Consider the following 12302-nt stretch of genomic DNA (forward strand, 5'->3'; position numbering starts at 1 on the left):
CTGATTTCAGGACTTTATTTTCAAGGTAGACACACGCCAACATATACAGACTGTTCCTTGAGTAGAGTCTCTAATCGGGAAGAGAAGTGGTTGTTGCATATGGTTTTTATTCAATTCACAATGAGGAAAGCGTATTTAGCACTGCTGAGCAATTAGAGAACTCGGCAAAGGTGTCTAAAAACTGCGATATAAGCACAAAAAAGGGCTCTATTGGAAATATAAGTGAGGAGCAACAACTCCCACCAGGCAGTATAACACTACCAGAATATCACCAAAATATGCAAATATGATTAAGAGCTTAAATAAAAGTTAGTCTACTGTGCAAAAAAACATTGGTTGTACATTCTACATCACATTTCAGCAGAGTATTAAGTTTCCCAAACCGCTCTTGGACTGTCGAACTATAGAAGTCGGGGCATTTTCCAGTCGTTATGGAGGATTAATTGGGTGAGTACCCGATAAATGAATACATGTGGCTGAATCACAATGACAGGAGGTTGGTGGAAATGTTTCTTTCCATCTCGTCTGTGCCTGTAGATTGGGATTCTACTTTGTTTGGCCTCGTCTTTAAAATATCTGTCGCTAAGTGCACAGACTCTGCTGATATTTTTATAAAACGCTGGAACGGATCTTTACGCCTCCAGTTCCAGGCCTAGACCGAGCTTGTGACCACCAGCGTTGATGTTCTTCCCATCCACTAATGCCGAGAGGGTTAGCTTCATACCTGCAGAAACATTTGCAAGTTGAACGACAGGACATTCGATTTTTAAGGACTTTTTATTTTCTTGTTTTAGATGGTTCTTACCGGGCCGCAGACTCTGGGTGTATCCAATTCCTACCAAGCTGGAATTATTCACCTTAGCCTAAAGGAGAGCATGAAATTGTCTGGATTTATTTCAAATAAAAGCGGAGTCCAGATCAAACACTGGCCCATCTCAGTTATTTAGAATATTACTGAGAAGTTAGTTTTTTTTAGGTAAATTAGGTCTTTGATTATGGCTTGCAGCTAACTAAAACCAAAAGTTACAAAATGTAGAATATTGCATAAGAATAAAAAATCTGTTTGGATACAGAAATGTTATGTCCTACACAATCATGGGAGAGGCTGCTGACTTGGCAGTTGTTCAGCAGACAGTCATTGACGGCCTCCACAAGGAGGGTAAACCACAGAAGGGTGCTTCTAAAGAATGTGCCTGTTTAGAGTGCTCCATCCAAGTACAGGTCCTTCTCAAAATATTAGCATATTGTGATAAAGTTCATTATTTTCCATAATGTCATGATGAAAATTTAACATTAATATATTTTAGATTCATTGCACACTAACTGAAATATTTCAGGTCTTTTATTGTCTTAATACGGATGATTGTGGCATACAGCTCATGAAAACCCAAAATTCCTGTCTCACAAAATTAGCATATTTCATCCGACCAATAAAAGAAAAGTGTTTTTAATACAAAAAACATCAACCTTCAAATAATCATGTACAGTTATGCACTCAATACTTGGTCGGGAATCCTTTTGCAGAAATGACTGCTTCAATGCGGCGTGGCATGGAGGCAATCAGCCTGTGGCACTGCTGAGGTCTTATGGAGGCCCAGGATGCTTCGATAGCGGCCTTTAGCTCATCCAGAGTGTTGGGTCTTGAGTCTCTCAACGTTCTCTTCACAATATCCCACAGATTCTCTATGGGGTTCAGGTCAGGAGAGTTGGCAGGCCAATTGAGCACAGTGATACCATGGTCAGTAAACCATTTACCAGTGGTTTTGGCACTGTGAGCAGGTGCCAGGTCGTGCTGAAAAACGAAATCTTCATCTCCATAAAGCTTTTCAGCAGATGGAAGCATGAAGTGCTCCAAAATCTCCTGATAGCTAGCTGCATTGACCCTGCCCTTGATAAAACACAGTGGACCAACACCAGCAGCTGACACGGCAAACAGACCATCACTGACTGTGGGTACTTGACACTGGACTTCTGGCATTTTGGCATTTCCTTCTCCCCAGTCTTCCTCCAGACTCTGGCACCTTGATTTCTGAATGACATGCAGAATTTGCTTTCATCCGAAAAAAGTACTTTGGACCACTGAGCAACAGTCCAGTGCTGCTTCTCTGTAGCCCAGGTCAGGCGCTTCTTCCGCTGTTTCTGGTTCAAAAGTGGCTTGACCTGGGGAATGCGGCACCTGTAGCCCATTTCCTGCACACGCCTGTGCATGGTGGCTCTGGATGTTTCTACTCCAGACTCAGTCCACTGCTTCCGCAGGTCCCCCAAGGTCTGGAATCGGCCCTTCTCCACAATCTTCCTCAGGGTCCGGTCACCTCTTCTCGTTGTGCAGCGTTTTCTGCCACACTTTTTCCTTCCCACAGACTTCCCACTGAGGTGCCTTGATACAGCACTCTGGGAACAGCTTATTCGTTCAGAAATTTCTTTCTGTGTCTTACCCTCTTGCTTGAGGGTGTCAATAGTGGCCTTCTGGACAGCAGTCAGGTCGGCAGTCTTACCCATGATTGGGGTTTTGAGTGATGAACCAGGCTGGGAGTTTTAAAGGCCTCAGGAATCTTTTGCAGGTGTTTAGAGTTAACTCGTTGATTCAGATGATTAGGTTCATAGCTCGTTTAGAGACCCTTTTAATGATATGCTAATTTTGTGAGATAGGAATTTTGGATTTTCATGAGCTGTATGCCAAAATCATCTGTATTAAGACAATAAAAGACCTGAAATATTTCAGTTAGTGTGCAATGAATCTAAAATATATGAATGTTAAATTTTCATCATGACATTATGGAAAATAATGAACTTTATCACAATATGCTAATATTTTGAGAAGGACCTGTATATATTAATGGAAAGTAGAAGGAAAAACGGTAAAAAAAAAAAAAGTGTCCAAGCCTTAAGAGGATTGTTCAGCAAAGTCCATTTGAGTATAGGAAAGATTTACAAGGCGTGGCCTGCAGATGGAGTCAGTGCCTCAAGAACCACCAGACACATGTGGACAGCAGTGAGATATGGGCTTTCATTTTGATGGTTATGGTTTAGAGCAAATGAAAATGCAGAACATTATATCAAACCAATTTAAAGTAAAGGCTTTTTAGAATGGATATTTTCAGCCAATACTTCAGCCAGGGCTTCTTTTACACAAATTACTACAACAAAGATGCTTGGCATGCAGGCAATCAGCCTGTGCTACTACTGAGGTGTTCAGGCTTAAAAACAGCCTTCAGCTCACATATGCACCGTCTTTTATCTTCCTCTTGATGATACTCTAAAGATACTCAGTGGGGTAAGTCAGGACAGTTCACTAGCCAATCAAGCAAAAATCTTTACACGCCAAATTCAGTGATAATTGGGAAGCCTTCATTTCACAGGGCGGCTCTGTTGCTTGTGAGCCTTTTTTCTACTACGTTTTCCTTCCAATAGACTTTCCCTTAACATCAACACTGTTCAGTTTAGTATTAATTTATCACAGGTTATATCGTTATCACGATATATAAAATACCAATTTTATTAAGCATTAGATGTTGTCTTAATATCATGCAACCCTACCTGTAAGACACCCTTCATCACACCTTTTTTTTAACTGAAATTAATTACCTTTACAACAATATTTTCATTTAAAGTGTGTGAGAAACTGCTTACTGATATGGAGGCACTGGAGTCTAACTGGTATTTGGCAGCGATTCCGAAGCGAGTGCCGTTGTTGCCAGCGGTCCAGGCGAGATCCACAGCTGTCTCCAAGTCGTTGTTTACCTTCTGATATATGGATCCACCAAACTCTGAACCATCATTTCTGTATCGTGGTAAGAAAGGAACGCCTCATATCACCTGAACGTTACAAACCTTAAAATATCTACACCTAAAAACAATGCATTAACATTCATTTTGAGACCTACACAACGGTGTGAAGCTGGAAGTCCCCAGTCTTGTATCCAACAGCGAAGTTACTCCGAGTCATCCTAGATTTGGCCGAGTCAAAGGTCATCTGGTAGCCAGCGAGCCATCCCTCGTATCCGGCCACCACTGCTCCGTGGATAGTAGGACCGGCAAAGTCTAAATCCACATCGACTCCAGCGTTAAGGTATTCCCTTTTATATGCCGTCTTGACTTTACCGCTCTTCTTCCTGTGGACATGTGACAGGAAATTAACACTTAGAATGTGAAGAGAAAAGAAACAGTCGAATTAGATGCAGTTAAAATCTAACTTGCCCCGTGTTGGGTGAAAACGTAGTTTCAAACTGAAGTTTCAGTCCCTTGGTGATCTGTGAGAAGAAGAATCTGCGCATAAGGAATTTAAAAGTTTTTTTAATTGGTGGAAGAATCACAAGGGGAGCAAAGTCTTCCCATTTACCTTATCCTCAACACAGACTTCTGTCCCCAGAGTGTTTTCTGTGGTCCACTTCTCTGTGAAGGTCAGCCCATACTCGGCCAGCTTATACTTGGTTTCCAGGGTGCCAGTGACCTTGCTGGTGTCTACGTTTGATGAGCCAGATGTTTTAAATTCCTGAAAGGAACATAAGAGGAAATTAATACAAACTGGAGACAACACAGATTGGAAAGTTTCTTTATCTTTCAAGGCTGACTGATAAATGTTGATCCGAGGCCACCACTAACAGTTGTTTCAGAAGCTATTTTTTAGTAAGCTCAAAACACCTCAAACTGGTTTCTTAAACAGTGGCATCCACCATCACCAGATCTCAATCTGGTAGAGCTTTGGGATGTGGTGGAACAGAAATTGGCATCAGGGATATGCAGCTGACAGATCTGTTGCAACTGTTATGTCATCATGTCAATATGAATAAACATTGTTCCTGGCACCTTATTAAATCTATGGGCCAAAACAAATAAGGCGGTTCTGAGGGCAAACGGGGTCCAAACTGGTACTCGCAAGTCTACCTAATGAAGTAGACGCTGAGTGTAATTTCATGCAGTGAAATGCAGGGGGGAAGTAGTCCTTAATCCCCAGTGCAAAACTAATTGGCATAACTAGCAATTAAAATAAATTGCCCTAAAGTGTTTTCTAAATTATATGTTTTTAAGGTCAAAGTTTCTATAACCTCCTAATTTATAATCCACAACTTCCTGTTTCTCTGGGTTGTAAATATGACATGACAGACCTTCTCTTAGCCACAAGGCTGAACAAGGACCTATTTTTATCTTGAAACCATGCACAGTGAAGAGGAGAGATAGGATAGGTTCAAATAAAACTTCCAAAGCTCAGAACTGCAACCAGGAGTAGCATCTTGGGGTCTCCAGGCTTCCATGACAACTGCCTATCTACATGGCAAACAGTGGATTAGGTTTAATACCAGAAAAAAGCCTTTTTTGTTCTACGGTCACTAACCTCATGTGGAGTTTGCTCAACTCTGCTTGGACTTTGACTGGAACCATGTGTTTTCGACTGAAATTGAGCTTTTTGGCAACAAACAACAGCTGGGTCTGGCATTAAACAAAGAATGCCCATTGTTCAGTACAGAGGAGGGTCTATGATGCCGTGGGCCCATTTTACCTCTAACAGTACTTGGAACCTTGTTAGTTTAACAGGGCTGCGTAAATCAGACCTGCGTGTAATAATACTGGAGAATTTCCTGAAGATTGATGTTTAAATGCTTGTCTGTGTGTTTTTTATGATATGGACTAATTTAGTCTGAATTAAAGGTTAATTACCACTCCATTTGAAGACTTGGTCTTCACATCAAGCTTAACCATTCCAAACCCTGTAAAGACAGAGACAGTCAGCAGCTGCATACAGCGCACACTTGCAGGAAAGACAATTATCTTGCTTTAGTTACCATATCCTTTATTGAAGATATCCTTTGCTGATTTTCCCAAGTCTGCATATGCTGGGGGAACTGCCATTATGTCTGTAGGAAAAAGGTTTTAGAAAGACTGGTTTAGAAAAATATGCACTCACAGGATTAGTGAAATTGCATAGACAGATTACCGAATATAAAAATGCCCAGTGAAGATTACATTTAATTACAAAAACTCTCCTTAAAGCTGCTATTTTTTGTGTGTTTATTCAATACTTGCTGTTTTGTAGCAGTGAACTAGGAATGAAGACTACGGTAGTTTCACCTCCTATATACACTAAAAAGAGAGTTAAACTTTTGAGATAACGTTCCATTTATGTCACCTAAACAAACATTTTATGTTTTTTTTGTTTGTTTCTGTCAGATCTGCGTCACATCTATTGAAACTCTTTAAACTCTTTCAAGAAACATTCGGTGTCGATGCTGGGAAATTGAGACGCGCCAGGAAGAAAGAACTTAAATATTTAAACGCAATGAACCAATCACCTGATCACACCTCAGATTTTCTTCTAGCCCGGTCCTAATTATACCATAACATTTATACTTTTAGCAGTCAACATTGCTCATAGCTTTGCTCTACCGCACAACCTTGCTGCAAGGACATACAGTAGCAGTTTCAACTTTAATTGCTGCAATTGAAACTGGGATTAAAACCAAGCAAGATTCAGATGTAAACAGGAGCATTTTGTGTTTTAACATAATGTTATACTTCATTGGATTTCTCACAAGGCCTCCACCACTCCCACTGGTACAGAATAACAATGGATCACATCCTCTTGGGATTCTAAGAATTGTGTAATTTCAAGTAAGATCAGTTTGACAAGATGCAAAGACACTTTCTGGACCATCTCAGAGGGAATTGATCTGCTATCCTGACATTTTTGAAACACTGGTGCTGGGGATCTCATTTCCTTTTTGGACTTCACTTCTTTTAAGCAATATACAGGTCCTTCTCAAAATATTAGCATATTGTGACAAAGTTCATTATTTTCCATAATGTCATGATGAAAATTTTACATTCATATATTTTAGATTCATTGCACACTAACTGAAATATTTCAGCTCTTTTATTGTCTTAATACGGATGATTTTGGCATACAGCTCATGAAAACCTCTAAATTCTTATCTCACAAAATTAGCATATTTCATCCGACCAATAAAAGAAAAGTGTTTTTAATACAAAAAACGTCAACCTTCAAATAATCATGTACAGTTATGCACTCAATACTTGGTCGGGAATCCTTTTGCAGAAATGACTGCTTCAATGCGGCGTGGCATGGAGGCAATCAGCCTGTGGCACTGCTGAGGTCTTATGGAGGCCCAGGATGCTTCGATAGCGGCCTTTAGCTCATCCAGAGTGTTGGGTCTTGAGTCTCTCAATGTTCTCTTCACAATATCCCACAGATTCTCTATGGGGTTCAGGTCAGGAGAGTTGGCAGGCCAATTGAGCACAGTGATACCATGGTCAGTAAACCATTTACCAGTGGTTTTGGCACTGTGAGCAGGTGCCAGGTCGTGCTGAAAAATGAAATCTTCATCTCCATAAAGCTTTTCAGCAGATGGAAGCATGAAGTGCTCCAAAATCTCCTGATAGCTAGCTGCATTGACCCTGCCCTTGATAAAACACAGTGGACCAACACCAGCAGCTGACACGGCACCCCAGACCATCACTGACTGTGGGTACTTGACACTGGACTTCTGGCATTTTGGCATTTCCTTCTCCCCAGTCTTCCTCCAGACTCTGGCACCTTGATTTCCGAATGACATGCAGAATTTGCTTTCATCTGAAAAAAGTACTTTGGACCACTGAGCAACAGTCCAGTGCTGCTTCTCTGTAGCCCAGGTCAGGCGCTTCTGCCGCTGTTTCTGGTTCAAAAGTGGCTTGACCTGGGGAATGCGGCACCTGTAGCCCATTTCCTGCACACGCCTGTGCACGGTGGCTCTGGATGTTTCTACTCCAGACTCAGTCCACTGCTTCCGCAGGTCCCCCAAGGTCTGGAATCGGCCCTTCTCCACAATCTTCCTCAGGGTCCGGTCACCTCTTCTCGTTGTGCAGCGTTTTCTGCCACACTTTTTCCTTCCCACAGACTTCCCACTGAGGTGCCTTGATACAGCACTCTGGGAACAGCCTATTCGTTCAGAAATTTCTTTCTGTGTCTTACCCTCTTGCTTGAGGGTGTCAATAGTGGCCTTCTGGACAGCAGTCAGGTCGGCAGTCTTACCCATGATTGGGGTTTTGAGTGATGAACCAGGCTGGGAGTTTTAAAGGCCTCAGGAATCTTTTGCAGGTGTTTAGAGTTAACTCGTTGATTCAGATGATTAGGTTCATAGCTCGTTTAGAGACCCTTTTAATGATATGCTAATTTTGTGAGATAGGAATTTTGGGTTTTCATGAGCTGTATGCCAAAATCATCCGTATTAAGACAATAAAAGACCTGAAATATTTCAGTTAGTGTGCAATGAATTTAAAATATATGAATGTTAAATTTTCATCATGACATTATGGAAAATAATTAACTTAATCACAATATGCTAATATTTTGAGAAGGACCTGTACACTGCTCAACAAAAAAAATAAAGGGAACACTTAAACAACACAATATAAATCCAAGTAGATCAAACTTCTGTGAAATCAAACTGTCCACTTAGGAAGCAACACTGATTGACAATCAATTTCACATGTTGTTGTGTAAATGGAAAAGACAACAGGGGGAAATCTTTGGCGATTAGTAAGACACTCAATAAAGGAGTGGTTCTGCAGGTGGGGACCACAGACCACTTCTCAGTACCTATGCTTTCTGGCTGATGTTTTAGTCACTTTTGAATGTTGGTGGTGCTTTCACACTCGTGGTAGCATGAGACGGACTCTACAACCCACACAAGTGGCTCAGGTAGTGCAGCTCATCCAGGATGGCACATCAATGTGAGCTGTGGCAAGAAGGTTTGCTGTGTCTGTCAGCGTAGTGTCCAGAGTCTGGAGGCGCTACCAGGAGACAGGCCAGTACACCAGGAGACGTGGAGGAGGCCGTAGGAGGGCAACAACCCAGCAGCAGGACCACTACTTCCACCTTTGTGCAAGGAGGAACAGGAGGAGCACCGCCAGAGACCTGCAAAATGACCTCCAGCAGGCCACAAATGTGCATGTGTCTGCACAAACGGTTAGAAACTGACTCCATGAGGATGGTATGAGGGCCCGATGTCTACAAATGGGGGTTGTGCTCACAGCCCAACACCGTGCAGGACGCTTGGCATTTGCCAGAGAACACCAAGATTGGCAAATTTGCCACTGGCGCCCTGTGCTCTTCACAGATGAAAGCAGGTTCACACTGAGCACATGTGACAGACGTGACGGAGTCTGGAGACACCGTGGAAAGCGATCTGCTGCCTGCAACATCCTTCAGCATGACCGGTTTGGCAGTGGGTCAGTAATGTTGTGGGGTGGCATTTCTTTGGAGGGCGACATGGCGGATGCTTTAGTCCATGTCTGGGAGGAGATCCCTCAGGAAACCATCCACCGTCTCATCAGGAGCATGCCCAGGTGTTGTAGGGAGGTCATACAGGCACGTGGAGGCCACACACAATACTGAGCCTCATTTTGACTTGTTTTAAGGACATTACATCAAAGTTGGATCAGCCTGTAGTGTTTTTTTCCACTTTAATTTTGTGTGTGACTCCAAATCCAGGCCTCCGTTGGTTAATAAGTTTGATTTCCATTGATGATTTTTGTGTGATTTTGTTGTCAGCACATTCAACTTTGTACAGAACAAAGTATTCAATGAGAATATTTCATTCATTCAGATCTAGGATGTGTTATTTGATTGTTCTCTTTATTTTTTTGAGCAGCGTATTTAAAAACATGCATTGTACAGTTCCTTATAAAGAGTAATTATACCCTTCGGACTTTTTCGCAATTCTGTCATGATACAACCACAAATCCCAATGCATTTTAGTGGGATTTCATGTGATACACCAACACTATATAATGAACACTTGTGAAGTGGAAGAAAAACTATATGCGGTAATCAAGCTAAAGTCCTAGCTTCCATTACCCTGTCCTTTTTAAGCACCTTTCCTGACACTGCTGAAGGAAAGTAACTCCACAGTATAATGTTGCCACCACCATGCTTTATTGTGTGGATGGTGTGTCCAAGGTGATTCGCAGAGTTAGTACCTATAACACATAGCATTTTGTCTATAGGTCAAAAGGATTAATTTTTCTGAGCCCCTTCTTACCTATATAGGTTGTGTCACCTACATGGCTTGTGGCAAATTGCACATAAGACTTCTTATAACCTTCTTTCAGTAATACTTTTCTCTCCGCTACTGTTCTGTTAAAAGATTCTCCCAACTGACCTGTGGCTTATCTGCAGCTCCTCCATAGTTACCACACCTATCACATAAAATCCCAATAAAACACAAGGAAGTTTGCGTGTCTACAAAGTACAAAATGCCACAAAGCAACAATAGAACAGATAACCAAACTATTGGAATTTGAAAGTAATAAGAATTATTATACAAGTTTCCTTCCTACACAAATGAAATAAATAGTTTAAATCAAAGTGTACTGTCAGAATCATCTTTATTGGCCAGGTTTGTGTGAGCACACAAGGAATTTACCTTTGGTTTCGGTTTAAACGACAACCCACTGACTAAAGTCAAACAGCCAATGTTAAACCAAAAGTCTGCAGCTCCGAACAGTCTGCTGCTATAAACATGGAGGCACAACTTGCAAACATACTCCATAATGTGCCACCTTCTTCACCGGTAGAAGAAGAATATCAGATGGGATTTCGCTACAGGCAAAGTAACCGATTATAGTGTTGTACTGGAATGACGTATACGGAAAATAAAGTTAAAATGAATCCGATACGGACGGGTTTCTTTAGACCATTTTTGTTCATTCTCGACGTAAATCAAACTAACCTCAGCCCATGATGACCCGCAGTCTGAGTGTGTCGTGCTCACCGTTATGGAGTTTCAGAAAGTAAGCCAGAGGGCGTTTTACAGCCACTAAATTAGACAACTAATCCCCATAGTGCTCACATTTAAACAAAACATGGAAAAGGAGCGAACTACTTACCGAGAATTAGAGTTGTTCGGTCTACCACGGTGAAATTAGCAAAGGTTGGACCCAGCCGGTGTAAGGACGATATGGAGGAGATACTGCATAGACACCCTGTTGACCTCGGCCCCGCAGGACCCATGAATAAAGATGCCCATTTAGCGCCTGACGGAAATCAGACGGAGAATAACACAGTATTGGCTTTCTTCCCGCTAATTTAGGAATCTATTTTACGAGTTCTTCAGTACAAAATATCAAAGTTGTGATATATGTTTGGTAACATTGTGTGACTAATTTGTACTTGGAGGACACAGGCAGGTATAAGATAGCTAAATCACCATGGTAACCATTATGCTAGTACGTAGCCATTTGACTAATATGATTCAATACTTTAGCTCGCTTTAGAAAATGTTCATTATTAAATGTTCATATTCATACATTTTTTTCTGTATTAAATCTTTTCAAAGATGATTTTATTTAAGTATAGAAACATTTTAGTTAAATTTAAAATGCCGTATAAAATGAATGTAACCTGATTTTTATTAGATTTGATAGCAGATTTTAAATGGGAATCCAAACAGAGGTTACGTAATTACTAGAGTCCACCTCTGTGTTATTTCATCTGATTATGAATACTGCTGTTCTTTAAAGGTCAAAGAACTTTGTTTGCAAACATAATCATGAACACCAAGGAGCACACCAGACAGATATGGATAAAGATGTGGAGAGATTTAAAGCAGGGTTAACTAATAAAACAATATCAGAAGTTTTGAACATCAGAGAATAGTGTTCAGTCCATCATCTAAAAATGGACAGGGTACGACAGAACTGCAAACCTAGAAGAACATATCCATCCACCTTAACTGACAGGCTGTGTAAGGAATGCATTAATCTTGAGAAGCAGCTAAGATGTCATGGTAACTCCGGAGGAGCTGCAGCAGCTCACAGCTCTGAACTCCATAAATGCAGCAGCCAATAAAAGACAGGAAATATAAGGGAAAGGTACCAAAGAGGAAGCAGAAAACTGGTGCTACACATCACCTCAAACATTTCACATTTCACAGTGAAATGTGGTTTGGGCAGCATCATGGTGTGAAAATGATTTCCTTCAGCCAGGAGAGAGAAACTGATCACAGTTGATAGAATGTTAGATGGAGCTAAATAGCAGGCAATCCTGGAATAAAACCTGTTAGAACTGCAAAACACCTGAAACTGGGAGAGGTTCACCTTCCACCAGGACAACAACCCCATACAGCCAGAGGTACATTGCCATGGATTACATCAAAGCATGTTCATGTGTTAAAATGGCCCAGTCCAAACCTAAATCCCATTAGGAATTTTTGGGAAGACTTGAAATTGCTGTTCACAGCCTCTCTTGGCTTTAAGGTATCTGTCATGCTAAAATTAATTTTCTTTCAAAGATTGTGCAAAAGATGAAG

General features: G+C 41.2%; 1 protein-coding gene across 1 annotated transcript; it reads right to left on the reverse strand.

Moving 5' to 3' along the window:
• Positions 1-11032, reverse strand: LOC124875481 (voltage-dependent anion-selective channel protein 2-like). Its single transcript, XM_047377679.1, has 9 exons — positions 10882-11032; positions 5781-5852; positions 5656-5705; positions 4340-4492; positions 4198-4250; positions 3885-4112; positions 3631-3781; positions 806-863; positions 1-724 (listed from the first exon to the last, which is right to left on the reverse strand). Exons 1-9 carry the CDS (start codon positions 11003-11005, stop codon positions 633-635), a joined length of 981 nt encoding a protein of 326 aa, XP_047233635.1. The 5' UTR covers positions 11006-11032; the 3' UTR covers positions 1-632.
• Between the last annotated feature and the right edge of the window lie 1270 nt (positions 11033-12302).

This window comes from Girardinichthys multiradiatus, chromosome 10 (genome assembly GCF_021462225.1).
Source record: "Girardinichthys multiradiatus isolate DD_20200921_A chromosome 10, DD_fGirMul_XY1, whole genome shotgun sequence".
Classification (NCBI taxonomy): domain Eukaryota; kingdom Metazoa; phylum Chordata; class Actinopteri; order Cyprinodontiformes; family Goodeidae; genus Girardinichthys; species Girardinichthys multiradiatus.